Here is an 18,821-nt window from a genome sequence, read left to right as displayed (position 1 = left end):
TAAATACATCTTGTCGAAACATTCTTTCTGAATGCCAGCTATGTGCCAAATAAAGATGAAAAATATCTTTTCCTGTACTTGATCCAAGGAGGTCCTCATGATATTCCATTTTTCATTCAGTTAAATATCCGTTGTCCCTGTTATGAGCCATTAGGCTTTGGTGATACATTGATGAGCTTTCTGATGGGGAGAGAGAGAAAGATTATAAACTATAAGTATTTTGAATAGTGATAAGTATTTTGAAGGAAAACAAAACAAACAAACAAAAATAAGGTGGTGGGAGACTTCCGGGAAGATGGCGGAAGAGTAAGACGCGGAGATCACGTTCCTCCCCACAGATACACCAGAAATACATCTACGCATGGAACAACTCCTACAGAGCATCTACTGAACGCTGGCAGAAGACCTCAGACCTCCCAAAAGGCAAGAAACCCCCCACGTACCTGGGTAGGGCAAAAGAAAAAACTAAACAGAGACAAAAGGATAGGGACGGGTCCTGCACCAGCGGGAGAGAGCTGTGAAGGAGGAAAAGTGTCCACACACTAGGAAGCCCCTTCGCGGGTGGAGGCTTCGGGAGGCGGAGTGGGGGAGCTTGGGAGCCGCGGAGGAGAGCACAGCAACAGGGGTGCGGAGGACAAAGCGGACAGATTCCAGCGCAGAGGATCGGGCCGACCGGAACTCGCCAGCCGAGAGGCTTGTCTGCTCGCCCGCCGGGGCGGGCGGGACTGGGAGCTGAGGCTCCGGCTTTTGTCGGAGCGCCGGGAGAGGACTGAGGTTGGCAGCGTGAACACAGCCTGCAGGGCGTTAGTGCACCGCGGCTGGCCGGGAGAGAGTCCGGGGAGAAGTCTGGAACTGCCGAAGAGGCAAGAGACTTTTACGTCCCTCTTTGTTTCCTGGTGCACGAGGAGAGGGGATTAAGAACGCTGCTTGAGAGAGCTCCAGGGACGGGCGCGAGCCGCGGCTAAAAGTGCGGAGCCCAGAGACAGACATGAGACGCTAGGGCCGCTGCTGCCGCCACCGGGAGGCCTGTGTGCGAACACAGGTCACTAGCCACACGCCCTTCCGGGGAGCCTGTGCAGCCCGCCACTGCCAGGGTCCCGGGATCCAGGGACAACTCCCCCGGGAGAACGCACAGGCGCGCCTCAGGCTGCAACTTCTCGCCGGCCTCTGCCGCCGCAGGCCCGCCCCACACTCCGTGCCCCTCCCTACCCCCGGGCCTGAGTGACACAGAGCCTCCGAATCAGCGGCTCCTTTAACCACGTCCTGTCTGAGCAAAGAACAGACGCCCTCCGGCGACCTACACGCACAGGCGGGGCTAAATCCAAAGCTGAGCCCCTGGGAGCTGTGAGAACAAAGAAGAGAAAGGGAAATCTCTCCCAGCAGCAGCAGAAGCAGCGGATTAAAGCTCCACAATCAACTTGATGTACCCTGCATCTGTGGAATACCTGAATAGACAACCAATCATCCCAAATTAAGGAGCCCTGTGGATGAAAGGCTCTTGGTGCTGCAGCCAGGAGTCAGTGCTGTGCCTCTGAGGTGGGAGAGCCAACTTCAGGACACTGATCCACAAGAGACCTCCCAGCTGCACATAATATCAAACAGCAAAAATTTCCGAGAGATCTCCATCTCAACGCCAGCACCCAGCTTCACTCAACGACCAGCAAGCTACAGTGCTGGACATCCTATGCCAAACAACTAGCAAGACAGGAACACAACCCCACCCATTAGCAGAGAGGCGGCCCAAAATCATAATAAGTCTACAGACACCCCAAAACACACCACCAGACGTGGACCTGCCCACCAGAAAGACAAGATCTAGCCTCATCCACCAGAACACCGGCACTAGTACCCTCCACCAGGAAGCCTACACAACCCACTGAACCAACCTTAGCCACTGGGGACAGACACTAAAAACAACAGGAACTACGAACCTTCAGCCTGCAAAAAAGGAGACCCCAAACACAGTAAGATAAGCAAAATGAAAAGACAGAAAAACACACCACAGATGAAGGAGCAAGATAAAAACCCATCAGACCTAACAAATGAAGAGGAAATAGGCAGTCTACCTGAAAAAGAATTCAAAATAATGATAGTAAGGTTGATCCGAAATCTTGGAGATAGAATGGACAATAGAATGGACAAAATGCAAGAATTAGTTAACAAGGACCTAGAAGAACTAAAGATGAAACAAGCAACGATGAACAACACAATAAATGAAATTAAAAGTACTCTAGATGGGATCAATAGCAGAATAACTGAGGCAGAAGAACGGATAAGTGACCTGGAAGATAAAATAGTGGAAATAACTACTGCAGAGCAGAATAAAGAAAAAAGAATGAAAAGAACTGAGGACAGTCTCAGAGACCTCTGGGACAACATTAAACGTACCAACATTCGAATTATAGGGGTTCCAGAAGAAGAAGAGAAAAAGAAAGGGACTGAGAAAATATTTGAAGAGATTATAGTTGAAAACTTCCCTAATATGGGAAAGGAAATAGTTAATCAAGTCCAGGAAGCACAGAGAGTCCCATACAGGATAAATCCAAGGAGAAATACGCCAAGACACATATTAATCAAACTGTCAAAAATTAAATACAAAGAAAACATATTAAAAGCAGCAAGGGAAAAACAACAAATAACACACAAGGGAATCCCCATAAGGTTAACAGCTGATCTTTCAGCAGAAACTCTGCAAGCCAGAAGGGAGTGGCAGGACATATTGAAAGTGTTGAAGGAGAAAAACCTGCAACCAAGATTACTCTACCCAGCAAGGATCTCATTCAGATTTGATGGAGAAATTAAAACCTTTAGAGACAAGCAAAAGCTGAGAGAGTTCAGCACCACCAAACCAGCTCTACAACAACTGCTAAAGGAACTTCTCTAGGCAAGAAACACAAAAGAAGGAAAAGACCTACAATAACAAACCCAAAACAATTAAGAAAATGGGAATGGGAACACACATATCGATAATTACCTTAAATGTAAATGGACTAAATGCTCCCACCAAAAGACACAGATTGGCTGAATGGATACAAAAACAAGACCCATATATTTGCTGTCTACAAGAGACCCGTATGCTAACACATATATATGGAATTTAAGAAAAAAAAAAATGTCATGAAAAACCTAGGGGTGAAACAGGAATAAAGACACAGACTTACTAGAGAATGGACTTGAGGCTATGGGGAGGGGGAAGGGTAAACGGTGACAAAGCAATAAAGAGGCATGGACATGTATACACTACCAAACGTAAGGTAGATAGCTAGTGGGAAGCAGCCGCATAGCACAGGGAGATCAGCTCGGTGCTGTGTGACCGCCTGGAGGGGTGGGATAGGGAGGGTGGGAGGGAGGGTGACGCAAGCGGGAAGAGATATGGGAACATATGTATATATATAACTGATTCATTTTGTTGTGAAGCTGAAACTAACATACCATTGTAAAGCAATTATGCTCCAATAAAGATGTTTAAAAAAAAATAAATAAATAAGGTGGTGTCCTACAGAGTACAGAATATAGTCAGGAAAGACCTCTCTGAGGAGGGGGCATTTAAACTGAGTTATGAGAAGGATGGAAGCTTTGGAGTCATGAGGGAAGAACATTCTATGCAGAAGAAACAGTGGGTGCAAAGGTCCTGAACTCAGTTTTACTAAAGAAGAGATTATTCTTAAGTTTGGGTAGGAATTGCTTAAGTGTCTGCTTACAAATATTACATGTAATACAGAGGAACTTCTAGTCTCTGTTTGGGATTTACAGTTTACAATAGGAAGTAGTAATATTGATGGAAAAAACATACAGGTCAGTGCCATAGAACCAAATCAGTGACTAAATAATGAAACAGATTGTGAAGTATTTGTGTTTGTGTATATTACAAGAGATAATTGAATCAAGTTGGAAACTTTTTTTAAAAAATAAATTTATTTATTAATTTTGGCTGTGTTGGGTCTTGGTTTCTGTGCGAGGGCTTTCTCTAGTTGTGGCGAGCAGGGGCCACTCTTCATCGCGGTGCGCGGGCCTCTCACTGTCACGGCCTTCTCTTGTTGCGGAGCACAGGCTCCAGACGCGCAGGCTCAGCAGTTGTGGCTCACGGGCCTAGTTGCTCCGTGGCATGTGGGATCTTCCCAGACCAGGGCTCAAACCCGTGTTCCCTGCATTGGCAGGCAGATTCTCAACCCCTGCGCCACCAGGGAAGCCCAAGTTGGAAACTTTTAAGGAAAGAGGTGAAATTCAAAGGGTTGATGACTGGGAGGAAAAGAATGGATCTTTCATTTTTAAAAGTATTACCTACAGAGGAGCTTCCCTGGTGGTGCAGTGGTTGAGAATCAGCCTGCCAATGCAGGGGACACGGGTTTGAGCCCTGGTCTGGGAAGATCCCACATGCTGCGGAGCAGCTAAGCTCGTGTGCCACAATTACTGAGCCTGTGCTCTAGAGCCCGTGAGCCACAACTACTGAGCCCGCGTGCCGCAACTACTGAAGCCCGCGTGCCTAGAGCCCATGCTCCGCAATGAGAAGCCACCACAATGAGAAACCCGCACACTGCAACGAAGAGTAGCCCATGCTCGCCGCAACTGGAGAAAGCCCGCGCGCAGCAGTGAAAACCCAACACAGCCAAAAATAAATAAATTTATTTAAAAAAAAAAGTATTACCTACAGAGCATTTAGAAATAGGAAGGAATAAGATGATCAGAGCAAGAGGTAATTCAATATTGTTGTCTAAGAAGAAAGAACAGAAAGAAGGCTAAAGACGCTTAGGAGAAGATGAGGGAAATAAGATTTTCTAGTTTATCCTGTTGGTACTTTTAATTATCAATAGAAGGTATGTCTTGAACTGACCCACAAAACAGTGGCTCACACATTTTGAATCTTTCTAACCTTTACATCAAAGGTTACAAACTCAAATGACTACAGAGACCACATGTAAATGAGTGACAGTCAAGTCTGGGGGGTACTGAAGAATGCATGCACCACGCAAGTAGAACAGCTGAGTGGGTGTTTTGTAAGAATGGGGGCCTTGGATCACCAGATCTGATTTTTCAAGGAAAACCAGAGGTTTATATGAGGGCTTCTGTTGGAATGAATTCAGTTAAAACGCGCGCATACACGCGCGCGCGCGCGCCAGTGGAGAGCTAAAATGTAGACACACAAGTTCTTCCTTAAAATGTGCTCACCATGAAAGAGTAACAGCTTTCTTTTTTCCTCCTTAGGATGGTGCGCCCAAGGCTAACCATTTACGTTTGTCAGGAATCCTTGCAGCTGAGGGAGCAGCAGCAACAGCAGCAGCAACAGCAGCAGAAGCATGAGGATGGAGACTCAAATGGTACTTTCTTCGGTAGGTCGTTCTGCACAGGCCAGGACAGATATGAAGAAAAATGAAGAGATGACTTATGAGCATGTGTGATGGGAATTTATCAAACAGCAGATTCAGCATTTGCTAGAAGGAATGGTAATTGCTAATGTTTATTGAGTTCCTAATATATTATGCCAGGCACTATTCTCAGCACGTTTACATGTTTTAATTTTTACAACCGGTGTTTCCTCTTTGCAGTAGATTTTATTGTTCTTGCCAACATTTCGATGAGGAAGATGAGGCTTAGGGATGTTAAGTAACTTGCCCCAGGTCACACACAGCTAGCGAGTGGTTGAGCTGGCATTTCAATTCAGGCAGTCTGCCTCTGAGTCCTTCAGGAAAGTGGGCATTCCTAGTGATCAGATTACATTTAAGACCAGAGACACTCTGTACTGACTGCCTTTGCTTTCTCCTTTTTGCAGTTTACCATGCCATCTACCTAGAAGAACTGACAGCTGTTGAACTGACAGAAAAAATCGCTCAGCTTTTCAGCATTTCCCCTTGCCAGATCAGCCAGATCTACAAGCAGGGGCCCACAGGAATCCATGTGCTCATTAGTGACGAGGTAGATTTTCAGCACAGCTGAATCACCAGACGACAGTGATTTGTCTGGGCAGATGACAGGAGCAGGAACCGTTCTACTGGGGCAGAGTGCTCTGTTTTCTAAGATGAGGTTTTCAAATGTTTTTGTTTGCTTACCTCCTACAATGATGTTTTAAAACTGTGTATCCCCTTGCACGTTTTTAGGTTGACTTAAAATTTTTTGTTTTAAGTTTAAATAGTTGCAAAAGATGTCATTTCTGGGCATATTATATGACATTTAAAAATGAAGTGATTACTTCACTACTCTAGCTATATTCCGTGTAACCTAAATACAAGAGTAATTTAATACTGTCATCTGTTTAAAAAAATACATGAATATACTTTTTTAACAGAATTTTTATATCATTTCTCTGCTTCGTTAAACTCATATTTTCATTCACTTCCCCCACAGAATTTCATCTTACCATAACCTACCTTTATGCTTGAATATCTTTTATTAATTATCCTACCATATTTCTTTAAAACAAAAATTTGCTTCAATAAAAGTAAAAAAATCTCTTCTGAATAGAATTATCACCATAATTATACAATGGATTAAAATAACATAAATGTATTATATGTTTTGATAAGTAATTATTAAACATTAAGAAAAAATTTATTAATGCATTAGTGCATCTAGGGAGTTTCCTGGTAGCCTAGTGGTTAGGATTCTCAGCTTTCAGTGCCAGGGCCTGGGGGTTCAATCCCCGGTCAGGGAACTGAGATCCTGCAAGCCGTACGGTGTGGCCAAAAATAAATAAATAAAATAAAATACAATAAAAGTGCGTCTATTAATGAGATGGATGAGATTACTCGATTCCTTACCCTCCCTCCCACAGACAATTAATTCATCGATAGATACATACTGCCTATTGATTGCTAGAATGAAATAGAGTTCAGCATCAATTCCATCCGTTTTTTTTCCCCTAGATATAAGTGCTGTGGAATCTGTTCCATATAAATTGATAGACAGGAATGGATGGAGTTTGCTGTAACAGCATTGCTGGATTTTTTTTTTTTTAACTTCTGAGTTATGTGCCAAAAATTGCATAGTGATATTATCAAAAATTATTTTGAATCATCTGTCATTTGACAATTTGTGATTAGATCACTTCAATTCTGGTGAAAGGAAAGAATTGAAAATAAGACTTTATTACCCAGTCATTTGAGTTTCCGTTTGCAATTACACTTCTGCATCCTGGGGGCTTTTATACTCCAGGGCAGTGCATCTTCATAGGATTTCAGGAAGGTGAAACTCTTGCCTTTATTTTATAAAATGGGAAAAGGTAGTTTGAGAAGGGAAGTGGGAAAGGAAAACTGAAGAGGTTCTCAGATGGTTTTAGGAAAGAACAGATATGGAAGTTTAATTCCTCCCATATGGGCCTATCTGTATCTGTGTGCCCCTTGGAAAGTCTTGGGGTTAGCCCAAGAAAATGCACACTCGAATTTTAAGAAAGCAGTTTTAGAATGCTTAGCTTTGAAAGCTTTTGAAAACTAAATAGGAGAGAAAACAAAACAAAGGATTATTCTTCACTTATATCTAGTATAATAAACACACAGGCAAAATAAATATAGCAGAGCTTCCCTGGTGGCGCGGTGGTTGGGAGTCCGCCTGCCGATGCAGGGGACGCGGGTTCGTGCCCCGGTCCGGGAGGGTCCCACATGCCGCGGAGCGGCTGGGCCCGTGAGCCATGGCCGCTGGGCCTGCGCGTCCGGAGCCTGTGCTCCGCAACCGGAGAGGCCACAGCAGTGAGAGGCCCGCATACCGCAAAAAAAAAAAAAAAATAAATAAATATAGCAAACCAAGGTTTTAATAATCAGCAAAACTTCTTGCTTTTTTCAGATGATACAGAACTTTCAGGAAGAAGCCTGTTTTATTCTGGACACAATGAAAGGTAATGAAGTAGTAAGGCAAATGCCTTTCTCGAAGGAGTTTGAGGGTTTTTTTTATAGTACTTTGAGGAGAGAGGGAAAGTATTAACTGCCGTATTTGAGGTAAAGAAAGTGACATTATTAGAGATTGTTCCTTTTTATGAATTGGCTTCTTGCCATTATTAGAGTAGACAGTGTAACTGATGACTTCCTGCCATCTTCTTCCACCTTCCATGGACAAAGGATGAAACGGAGGCATGCTGTTCTTATAATGCATGTTTATTACAAGTATTCTGTGATAATTAAGTATACTGCCCTCTGTCCTTCTGTTTTTTCTTTCTCTAAAGAACCTTACCACATATATTTTTCTCCTGCTGTGTTTTAGAGGTAACTAAAGATTATTCTTTTTTCTTTTTTCTTTTTTTTTTTTTTACAGCAGAAACCAATGATAGCTATCATATCATACTGAAGTAGGTGTGGGGCATTCCGTCCTCAGTGGCTGCTGCTGCTTTCGCCTATGGGAACTCCCCTCTCGAAGGGGGTCTTGCAAATGGAGCTCTGAAGGGCTGCAAGAACCTGACCCATCTGACTGTGTCCAGGCCTTGGAGGCAGAATCCCAGGCATCCGTTGGCCCAGGCTCTTAGGGCACCCACAGATTACTGCCCAACATGCATTTCTGCAACGATTTCTTATTTAAAATTTCTGGACCCTATTGTTGTTGAATATCAATAGAAAACTCCACATCATTTAGGGTGTGTGTAGGGCATAATGATGATGAGAATTGTATGATGTTTAATGGAAAGATGTTAAATTTTGTGATATGGAGCCATGTAATTTTTTTTTCTAACATAAAAGCAAACATCTATATTCATAAGACTAGATCCTCAACCTTTTTTGCCCCTGAAAAACCTCATTAAAGAGAAATATGGAGAAAGAAGAAAATTCTTCTTTTGATTCCCCTGTAATTCTATGACTAATAGTAATTTTAGGTAACATTTATTGCACATTTAGTTGTGTGAGGCAGTGTGATAAATTCTTTAAATAGATTACCTTGTTTAAATCCTCTTAATAGCCCTATATGAAGTAGGTAATAATGATCCCTAATTGAAGATGAGGAAATGGAGACAGAGTGGCCGAGGAGCTTGCTGAGTAACAGGCAGCTAGCAGCTAGTGACACTGAAATGCAAACCCAGGCCGTCTGGCTCTTATTAACAGCCATCCGTGACTGCCACCCTTGCAGTCCTCTGTGCTTGCCACCGTTTCCTACTGTGGCTCTTCTGGTGAATTGGATCTAACACTGAGCGAGAACTGAGGAATTAACACCAAAAGGGACAAACCACACCTAAATAATGATGAACAAATCAAGACCTACAAAAAAATGAAAACATAGACACTTTCAAAGCATCATCAGTTACCAGATTCACAGAATTTGAGGTGGTGAAAACTAGGGATTATCTGTAACTCCCCAAATTCACTGTTCTTGAATGACCTTCTCAAACTATTAATGAGTTAGACTAACCTCTGCTTTCTCTTTCCCCTCTCTGCATCTTCTCTTGGTATAGAAAGTTCTTTTACTCATGTAGCGTTCTTTTATATAAGCTTTACAAGAAATTCATTCCCATCCTGTTTGCATTCTTACCATATACTTTAGTTCTTCCTGATTGTGATTGTGTGCTCTTGTGTGTGTGCATGTGTAAGACTATGGGTCTTTTTTCACATGTAAAGTTTTATCCAGAAATCCCTCTACGTGTTATGCTGAGGTGAAAAATGATAATGTTCAAAAGATTCTGTATTGGATTTGAATCTGTGTGTGTGTGTATTTTTAAAGCATTTGATAAAGTTTAAATGTTTTTATACAGAGATTTTCGTTCATTAAAATCCACCTTCAACATGGTCTGTTTTCTTTTGGTTTGAAAGAAATTGAAAATTTTGAAACCAGAAAATTAAGTCAAATGACTTGTTTAAAATCGACCTGGACAACTTGACATATGAGGCCAAAATAGTTTTTTAGTGACTGATTACCAGATGTCCCCATTCTGGGGGGACATTTCTAATTGTATTATGTTCATAGGACTGGTTCTCAGCTCGGGGAAGTCAGCTCTCTCCCCAGCAGGCTGCTGTTTTTTATTTTTATTTATTTATTTATTCCAGTTCTTTCTGAATGTTAGGCTGGGAGGGTTGGACTTTTACGGTCCCTTCTAAATCTGCATCTGTGACTCTTGTTTACTGTAAATGATACACAGAATTCTATTAATATATTTACTATAAATTTACACTTACTAATTTTTACTTGGAGATAGAGGGTTTTTTAAGAGTAGTTTTCAAATTTATATAGAAATGAATTTATGTAAGTTTGTAATCATAGATCCTCAGATTAACTAGAAAATCTCTTGGGCTTTCTTTAGCTTCAAACAAATATTTATAGTGCTAATGCCATATAATTGGTAAGAATTGGTGTAGTGATAGAACACTGTAATTATTCAACTTGCTTTAAAAAATTGCATTTGTTCACTATTGATCCTTGCAGTTAAATGAAAATTTTAAACTAGCTTTTTCATGATGAAAGTAATACACAAAGTGATAAATTCAAATAAAGAAAGGTATAACTTATCTCCTTGTCCCACTCTATAGAGGTAGCCATTGCAAAAAAGTTTCTCTCTTTCACACACACACACACACACACACACACACACACACACACACACACACACACACACACACACACACACACACACACACACACACACACACACACACCCAGATGGGCTCATGTAGTACTAATGATCTGCAGTTTTCTTTTTATGTTTAATATATCCTGAACATCTTTCTATGTTAGGATTTATAGTTTGACATCATTCTTTTGGGGAAAAAAATGGCCATTCCTTACGGATGCCATTTAGGTTAAGCCCATTTAAACATGTATTCTCCTAAGTTTTTTGCGTGTATCTCTAAGATATATTCCTAAAAGTAAAATTTGCTGGATTTTACCTCTTTAACCATGTGATGGTTGATACTTAAAATAAAGGAGATGGTTTAATGTTTCCATTAGGGTGAGGGTATATGAGAAGGAGAATGGTTAGATTTTAGGCCCTCCTGAGAAGTGGAGTAGCATCCTGTTTAACTTAGTATTGTCTGTACTGTTTCCTTGAAGTATAATAGGTTCCATCTAGAAGAATCTATTGTGTAAAGACTTGATAGTTAAAAGGGAGTCATTGGGAAGTAAAAGGGTCACTGCAGAACTCTTAAGGACTGAATACCAGTCACTACGTAAAATGTGGCTATTAAGTAATAAGATTGTCCAATATTATGCCCCAATAATAAGAATGTTTGCCCAAATATATGATTTATTTAAGACGCCACTTAAAGGGAGGGGAAATGGGGGTGGTCATCTTGTCTGGAAAGAGATTACAGTACGACAGATATAAGACAAGTAAGTAGAGTCTGAAAGACCTGAGGTGGTGAGGTTCTCTTGAGGGGACAGACGTGATTCCTGGAAGTCAGGCACTGTCAGGCACTGGGTACGCTGTGAGGGGCAGGGCATGATCTCACCACTGTGAGTTGGAGGAGCATGGCAAGTGAAGAAGGCTTGACATAATGAGCCTCGCCATTTCTCATTTAGGCCTAATGAAAGAGTGTTCTGAAAACCCTTTGTATCTCCAAGTCTCCTGAGAAAGTCTTTCATATAGGGTTGCTGCAGACATTTGGGCTATCTTCAAACTACCGTGAAGGATTGACTGAAGCTTCAGCATTCAGTTTTGAAAGTAACACAAATTTCAGGTGCAAATATTTGAAAACAAGACCGAGTTTCTCCTCCTTCGCTGAAGCTTTTTTCTCTGGCCAATACCTAACAATTCCAGATAACTTGGAACCAGAGAGCTGCAGTTGAGCCTTTTTATCATTTTTCTGAATCTTTAGTTGTCTTACTTGGCCATGGATGGTTCCCCTATGGGAATTTGATCTGTTATGGCCTCTGCTGCTCTGTTATGAGAACTCCCAAGTCTCAGCAGGAATGGCACAAATGCCCCACCTAGCTGCATCTTTTTATATACTAGTTTGTATAAAGTAATCCTGCTTCATTCTTCTGCTTCTCCTAAAAATGCTCTGTTTTCTTAGTCATGAGCTAAGGCTTTTCCTGCTAGAATATTTATTTTTAGTTTGTGATTAAATTATTGTTTCATTATACAAACTCCAAGACTTAAATAAGGAAGAAAGATGCCCTATGTGATGTGAGGTTAATGCCATCAGCACTTGTTTTCCGTTTTGTTAATACTTTATTTCTCCTCTATGCTTCTTTAATGACTTTGTATTTTGCCTTTGACCTTGAACTTCCATCTATTTCTACTTCCTTCTTTTTTCCGCATCTTTCCTCTTCACTTCCAGATCTCCTCTGTATTGTTCCTTATGAATTCTGGCCTGTTCAACAAATTAATTTGGAAATTGCAACGAAGTCTAGCATTTGCATTCTCAAATTCAGAGATTTAAAAGTTGTATATGAATTAAATTTTTCAGTTGGATTAAAGTCAATTTTATAAAGGAACTTGCTATTTAAAAAACACTATTGTATTATTGTATTGTACTATTTTGTATTATATGGGATCTTTTGGGACATGAGTAATAACCAGTTTATCTTGTAAATCTGTGTTTTCATATATTTGCGTAAGATGAGATACACATTCCTCATTTTAATCACTACAGATTCCTGTTTTCTTCCTTTTTTTTTGGCTGTGCTGTGTGGCTTGTGGGATCTTAGTTCCCCGACCAGGAATTGAACCCAGCCCCTTGGCAGTGAGAGCACGGACTCCTAACCACTGGACCGCCAGGGAATCCCCTCTTTCTGAGTTCTAATGTCTAATTTTTCATTTAAGGGTTTAGTTAATATCTTTCCCTAGACATCTTTATAACTTTACTTCAGACTTTCATTCACCTTTTTTAAGCTTATTAAGCTTGACCTCTCTAAACTCACCCTTGCACTCTACCCCCTCAAACCTGTTTGTTATTTTGCTTTTTTAATAGGGTTTTTGTGTGTGTTATGCACATATATAGATAAATTTGTGTGTCTTTTTTTGAAACCTTCCTTGATAAAACACACAGCTTCTTCGATTTTTTGTGCTCTTAAATTGCTGTGGCCCCGTCTTTTTCCCAGATTTGCTCTATTGATCTCTTTCGGTTAGTGTGGAATTAGTCACAAAGAGGTGCCTGTCTCTCTAGATCTGGATTCTAATTAAATGTAAATTAGTAAAGTAACATACAACTTCAGGGCTAAATCTACGAATTCCCTATCAGAAAAACAAATACAATGGCTTAGATTTTAAAAAAAAATTTTTTTAAATATTTATTTATTTTTTGGCTGCATCGGGTCTTAGTTGTGGCAGGTGGGATCTTTCATTGCGGCGTGTGGGCTCTTCCTTGCAGTGCACGGGCTTCTCTCTAGTTGTGGCATGCAGGCTCATTAGTTGTGGCATGCAGGTTTAGCTGCCCCACGGCACGAGGGATTTTAGTTCCCTGACCAGGGATCGAACCCATGTCCCCTGCATTGGCAGGGGAATTCTTAACCACTGGACCACCAGGGAAGTACATGCAATGGCTTAGATTTTACTTAACTCTTTTTCTCTAAGAAGTTCAGCACATAGTATCCTCTGATCTATTCATTTTCAACCTCCCTGGAGAGTGTACTCTTTATCTTTTGTTTGGTAAAGAGTAGTTGATGCAGTACATACTTTGGTGTCAGATAAGCCACTGTTCAAATCCCAGATCTTGCTCTTCCTGGATGTGACCTTGGACAATATAATCTCTTAAACCTTAACTTTCTCATCTTAAAAAGGAGATAATGCTTAATTCATAGGGTTGTTAGGGAGATTACAAAGGATAATGAGTATAAAGCAGTTTTATTTTGTACGTAATATACTTATTCAGTTGCTTAATAAGTTTAGGATACTATTGACTACAAGATCACCTTTACATGTAGACAAGACTGCAAGACAGACGTATAAACACTGCCCAGGACATAAAATCTGACCTTTGGTTTTCATCTTCATCTGTTCTTGATCATCTGTCTTTTCTTCCTACTTGACTTTTTTGTCCCTAAAACACACCCATGCATGAATTATGCATGGTCTGGAACAAAGCAGTCACATTTAGAATTAGATGTCCATTGTTATAATTTACATATTAATAATATTAGCATTTCTTTTCACTTTTCCTTGTATCTTCTGTTCTACTGCACTTAAGCTTAACTTACCTAGTGATTCTATCAAGACAATGAAATATGGTGAATAAGTGACTCTGTGATAAGTAGTTGGGATGTTTGTAAGTCCAGATGATCTTTTTGACTGATCTAGAGATTACTGCCAAATTGGATTCTGCTGTCTCCTCAAAGGATGTGCCTAACTTTGCTTTGGCTGTCTTCTAGTTTGGTGTCATTAACCAACAAAGCTTGGGCATTGAGGCTGATGGTACTCTGACAGATTTCTATGACTGCTCAAATTCTAGATGTGTAGGCATATGAAACACTTTTAGCCTACCCAGCATGGCCTTTAGGCTGCTTTTTTTGTTACTCAGCCCGCTGATTCTACAGAGTCTGGGGTCTTCTCTTCCTTTTTGATTTCTGTGTGGCCAGGAAAAACACATTGCACTGTGTTGCAAACATTTTATACTACTAACTATTTAATCTCCACAAAACCCTATGAGATACATACTTTTATCCCCATTTTGCAGATGAGGAAGCCAAGGCACGGGGAAGTAAGGGGCGAACTGGCACCATTGTAATAACTTACCTAGTGATGCTATCAAGACAATGAAATATGGTGAATAAGCGACTCTAGACGTAACAACTTCTGATTTCTGAGTCTTTTTCCCGTTTTGAAAATGGATTGCACAGTTGTGAAGATCAGAAGTCATGTAAGAAATTTCTGGAAGGAAAACAATCCATCAATACATACTGAGATTACTCTGCATTGCTTGTATTTTCTTTATACCTTGGGCAGGCTGCAGCACGTCATGCTGCTTAAGACTTAGATCCCCTGAGCAAGGATAAGGGGGATTAAGTTCCTTAGGCATGGGAGTGTGGGCCTGGCGAAAGGAAAAGGGGAGTTATAGAAGACAATTTGTTTAGTCACCGAAGATCTGTAGCTGAGGGTCTCCGCTTTTCCTCTTCAAAAGGCTGCTGTGGCGTCAACTCGCTTGCTTTCCCAGGATCCGCTGCTGCGGACTCACAGCCTCCTGAGCCTGTTTGCGGGCGAGTTTCGGCTTTGCGCTGGTAGCCGCCTCCAACTCCCGGCATGCCGCTGGGCGTGGGGCCGGCACGTAGACTCCATTTCCCAGCCTGCCCCGGGGCTCGGTCCGGACGTGCCGGCGCCTATAAGACCCTGAGCGCTGCGGCCAAAGCCTATTGTTAGCCGGAGCCGGGGCGGTTCTGGGCGGCTGCTGCCGGGGGCGCCCGAGTTGCCGGCGCCGCCCGCCCTCCGCCGCCTGCCGGCCGACCTGCCCACCCACCGTCTCTCCCCGCCCTGCCGCCTTGGGAACTCCCAGACCGTCTCCGCGGCCCCGGGACTCGCTCTCTCCTCCCTCCTTCCCACTCGGGCTAGGGCGGCGACGGCGGCGGCAGCGGGGGCGGCAGAGACCATCACAGGAGGAGGCAGCTGCGGCGGAGCCGGTAATGGGCCTGGGGGTGCGGGGCGGAGGGTGCCGCCTTGTCCTTTCTCGGGATCGGCCTCCCGGCAGCTGTGGAGGAGTGGTCAACCCAGAGCCGCGGGGATGGAGGGGTCAGAAATGAGGGAGCCACGAACGGGAGCGGTCGGCGCGGGGGGCGGGGAGCTAGGGCGCCGCTGGGAAGGGAAGGAGTCGGGAGAGGCGTGGGAGCGAGGGGCACGGAGGACGCTGGCCCGGACTGCGGGGGCAGCTTGAGTGAGACCGACGGGCGGGCTTAGAAGCCGGCAGGAATTCGGATGCGGGTTGAGTTCGGAATGGAGTGGAGATGATGTACGATGGAGGGAAGTGAAGGAAGGGGAGGGGGGAAATAGAGGAAAATGTGGGAGGAGTGGTTGGGAATTTGTGAGTAGCAGGCAGGAAGGGATGGGAAACCGGGTAGGGGCTGCAGACGATTGGAATGAGCGGGAAGGTTAGCAGGAATCAGGAAAGGTGCCCCGGAGCTGAAGGGTTCAGCGGGGGTGTCCGTTAAGGGGAACTGGTGACTTGACATGTCCTTTCAACCCAGGTTCCTGATGTCTCCCATTTTTTCTGGCGTTGTGTGGGAAAACGAAAGCATCACTTTCCCTGGTTGCTAGCTTGATCTTTTTTCACAGGCCCAAACACGCAGCTGACTGCCATCCATTCCTTTTAGTGCCATGGTCTTGATTCATCCTTTTAAAGGGGTTTAGAGTGGCAGTGTGACACACAAACCGTTCTTCAGTATGAAACGTTAGAAGTTATCCCTAAGAGACACAGTGTCCCCTTGTCCTGCAGTTTTCAGTTCAAGGTAAATCCATAGTTGATTCAGATTTTCCTTTTCTTTACTGACTTTCCATTTTGCAAATGTCCAAAGCCAGGAGGATGTTGGTGTGTGCCAGATTTATAAATGACTGGATATCCTTGAGAGTTAATGGCTCCTGCAGCATCATGTTCCATTTCTACCACAAAGATCTCATGTCCTTCATACGATGGGAGGTTAAACATGGAAAGCCAAATTCTAACCTTGTGTCAGTGAAGGGATAAAAACCAGGGAGTGACGGATGGAGGGGGGCTTCCCTGAAATACCTAGTTTAAACAAAATGTTTTCACTTGAGCACTTTGTAAGTTCACGATCCTGGTAATCACACGGACACATGGATCCACGAAATTCATAGTATTTGAGAAGCAACTCACAGTGTTTTGTAAAAGGAGAAACAGGACCTGTCATCTTATTTAGGTTGATCCTGACACTTAGCAGCAAGCCTGCCTTCCTCTAACCCTACAGCTGGTAGCACTGACGATCTTACTAGAGATTTTTGGCCCTTGACCTTTAGCAGGTTGGGTTTCACTTGAGTAGAGAGACCTTCCCCTGTGAGATGTACCTTGTCTTATTTTGGACTCATTTATGAGAGAGGCTTTCATTACCTAAACTTTGTCAATACATTCTGCATCCACAAAATTGGGGGGAGGGGCAGTTCCTTTTCTGCTAGTCTCACGTATTTGGGCTTTTGTTTTTGGGGGTGGTTATAGGAATCCACATAGGCCTGAAAAGGCTTAAGTCTAATACTAAAGTACAGATATGATATAGATCTATTTTATTTGGTGCTAGCCTAAAAACTTCTATATACTATGGATCTAAATTATTTCATGTACCTTTGGGAAATGTTCAACTAGTAGAAACACTTGAGAAAAGACAGAAAGACATGTAGCTAGAAAGGGTCAGTTGACCTTTCATTTTACTGGCATAAAAGCTTTTATAGAGGTTTGCATTAGTTTCTCCAAAAGCATTTGTTGTTTGAGTTCGTCATTTTGACAGTTAACTGTCAGTTATGACCTACATTTCCAGTCTCATCGTGTTTATTTCTGTATGGGTTTAAGTGCTTGGAGTATAACTTAGAAGTGTTTTTCTCGAACATAAGCACTGATCCTCTGCCAATGAATAAATAGTTGAGAGAAGTGGGAATGACTGACTTCTAATTGTGGTTTGAAAGGAAGTTGAATTGATGAACTGGAAAGTGGAACCCATTCTTGTTGTTGCTATTTCAGAGAAAGATTTCTTCAGGCCACAGTGGAAGTGGGTGGGAGGTTTCTTGGTGCCCAGTGGACATCTTTATCTAACAAGTCAAGTTCACACCAGAGAGTTGGATGAGGAGAGCTGGGTTGAAATTTAAACTTATATTGGTTGTCAGGACAGAATCGTCGGATTTTTTTTTTTTTTTTTAAGAATGGGTTAATGGCAGAAAAAATGATGCTAACATCCTGGATAGGGTAAAGAGAGCTCAGTCAATATGGACATTATTTACATATATAGCCATTCAGACATTTTAAGGAAAATACTTTTTTTCTAGGTTTCACATCTTTTTTCTACTTTCTTACCTGCCTCCTGTCATTGCCCAGAAACCTTTACTCCAGAAGTGGAAGTGAGGAAGACGTAGAAAAAAGAGAGAAAGAGAATAGAACAAGCAGCCTGCAATCCTGGCTGCAAGAGAGTGCACAAAAAGTGACCTGAAGAGAAGGGATACCCTGAGGGTACCTGGGTTAAGACAGTGGAGAATCCTCATAGTAAAAGATGATCTTGGACCAGACCCAGCCTCCTGCAGGAAATACTCAAAGGCAACCACACTACCAGAAGCAAAGGGACACCTGAACAAAGGACAGGGTGCACATTTGCTTCCAGTTGTCAATCCCCGAGTGCTTCCAGGCTGAGGAAAAAGGCACTTCCTAGTAGCAACACTAACTGGATCTTAGTTAAAACTGAAGCCAGACTTACGTCCTTTCTGAGAAGGATTTTGAGCTCAGTCTGCTTTTTCATGTGGTCGATAAGATTTTTAAGTGGGGAGGAAATATTAAATTCAGTGGTCAACATTCTTTTATTTTTTTTATTCCACCCACATATGTACTCAATAGCAAAGGTCTCCCCTCCCCCAGTAATAGAATGGAATGAGAAATTTGTTAGTTAATAGGTATCTTTAAGCCCAGCTGAAATCTTAACCCATAAAAGTCCTTGGCTGTCTCCATTCTTACCCATGTCCTAGGAATGTGACCTCTGATGGTAAGATCAGTAACCTGAAGAACAAAATTGATACTTTGGTTTCATTTTTAAATTTAATTACAATTCTTATCTAGTGCTTGATTATTTTCTTTCTGGCCAGTTTATTTCAGGAATGTGCTTTTCTGAGACCTATGATGACAGGTTTCTTAGGTGCATCTTGTGACTTGAATGCAGAATTTTGATGAGATTTGGCTAGATAAATTAGGAAGTTCCTAAAGTACTTATTAGGTCTGGTTGACTGTGTAGAGCTGACCCAAGAGCAGGCAAATCGCTTCCAAGAGACAGTCCAGAAAAACAGCTCTGTA

At 42.4% G+C, this 18,821-nt stretch overlaps 1 protein-coding gene and 1 long non-coding RNA gene across 3 annotated transcripts in view; one reads left to right on the top strand and one right to left on the bottom strand.

Moving 5' to 3' along the window:
* TFCP2 (transcription factor CP2) overlaps positions 1–9,674 on the top strand; it is a 54,513-nt gene extending 44,839 nt beyond the window's left edge. The window contains exons 12-15 of one of the 2 annotated variants that reach the window (XM_082665168.1): positions 5,203–5,327; positions 5,768–5,910; positions 7,771–7,822; positions 8,239–9,674. In XM_082665168.1, the coding sequence (XP_082521294.1) occupies positions 5,203–5,327; positions 5,768–5,910; positions 7,771–7,822; positions 8,239–8,273 (355 nt within the window). In that variant the 3' untranslated portion in view covers positions 8,274–9,674. Of the gene's footprint in view, positions 1–5,202; positions 5,328–5,767; positions 5,911–7,770; positions 7,823–8,235 lie in introns of both variants that reach the window. The other variant, XM_082665167.1, reaches the window with a different exon arrangement.
* Positions 52–15,054, bottom strand: LOC309829315. Its single transcript, XR_014297402.1, has 5 exons — positions 14,915–15,054; positions 14,573–14,707; positions 13,816–13,913; positions 5,167–5,337; positions 52–180 (listed from the first exon to the last, which is right to left on the bottom strand). It is a non-coding gene; the product is annotated as an uncharacterized lncRNA (long non-coding RNA).
* Between the last annotated feature and the right edge of the window lie 3,767 nt (positions 15,055–18,821).

The sequence above is a fragment of the Grampus griseus genome (assembly GCF_964374135.1).
Source record: "Grampus griseus genome assembly, chromosome: 11".
Lineage (NCBI taxonomy): Eukaryota > Metazoa > Chordata > Mammalia > Artiodactyla > Delphinidae > Grampus > Grampus griseus.
Note: the sequence above shows the minus strand (reverse complement) of the source record. Positions and strands in the feature narration are given on the sequence as shown.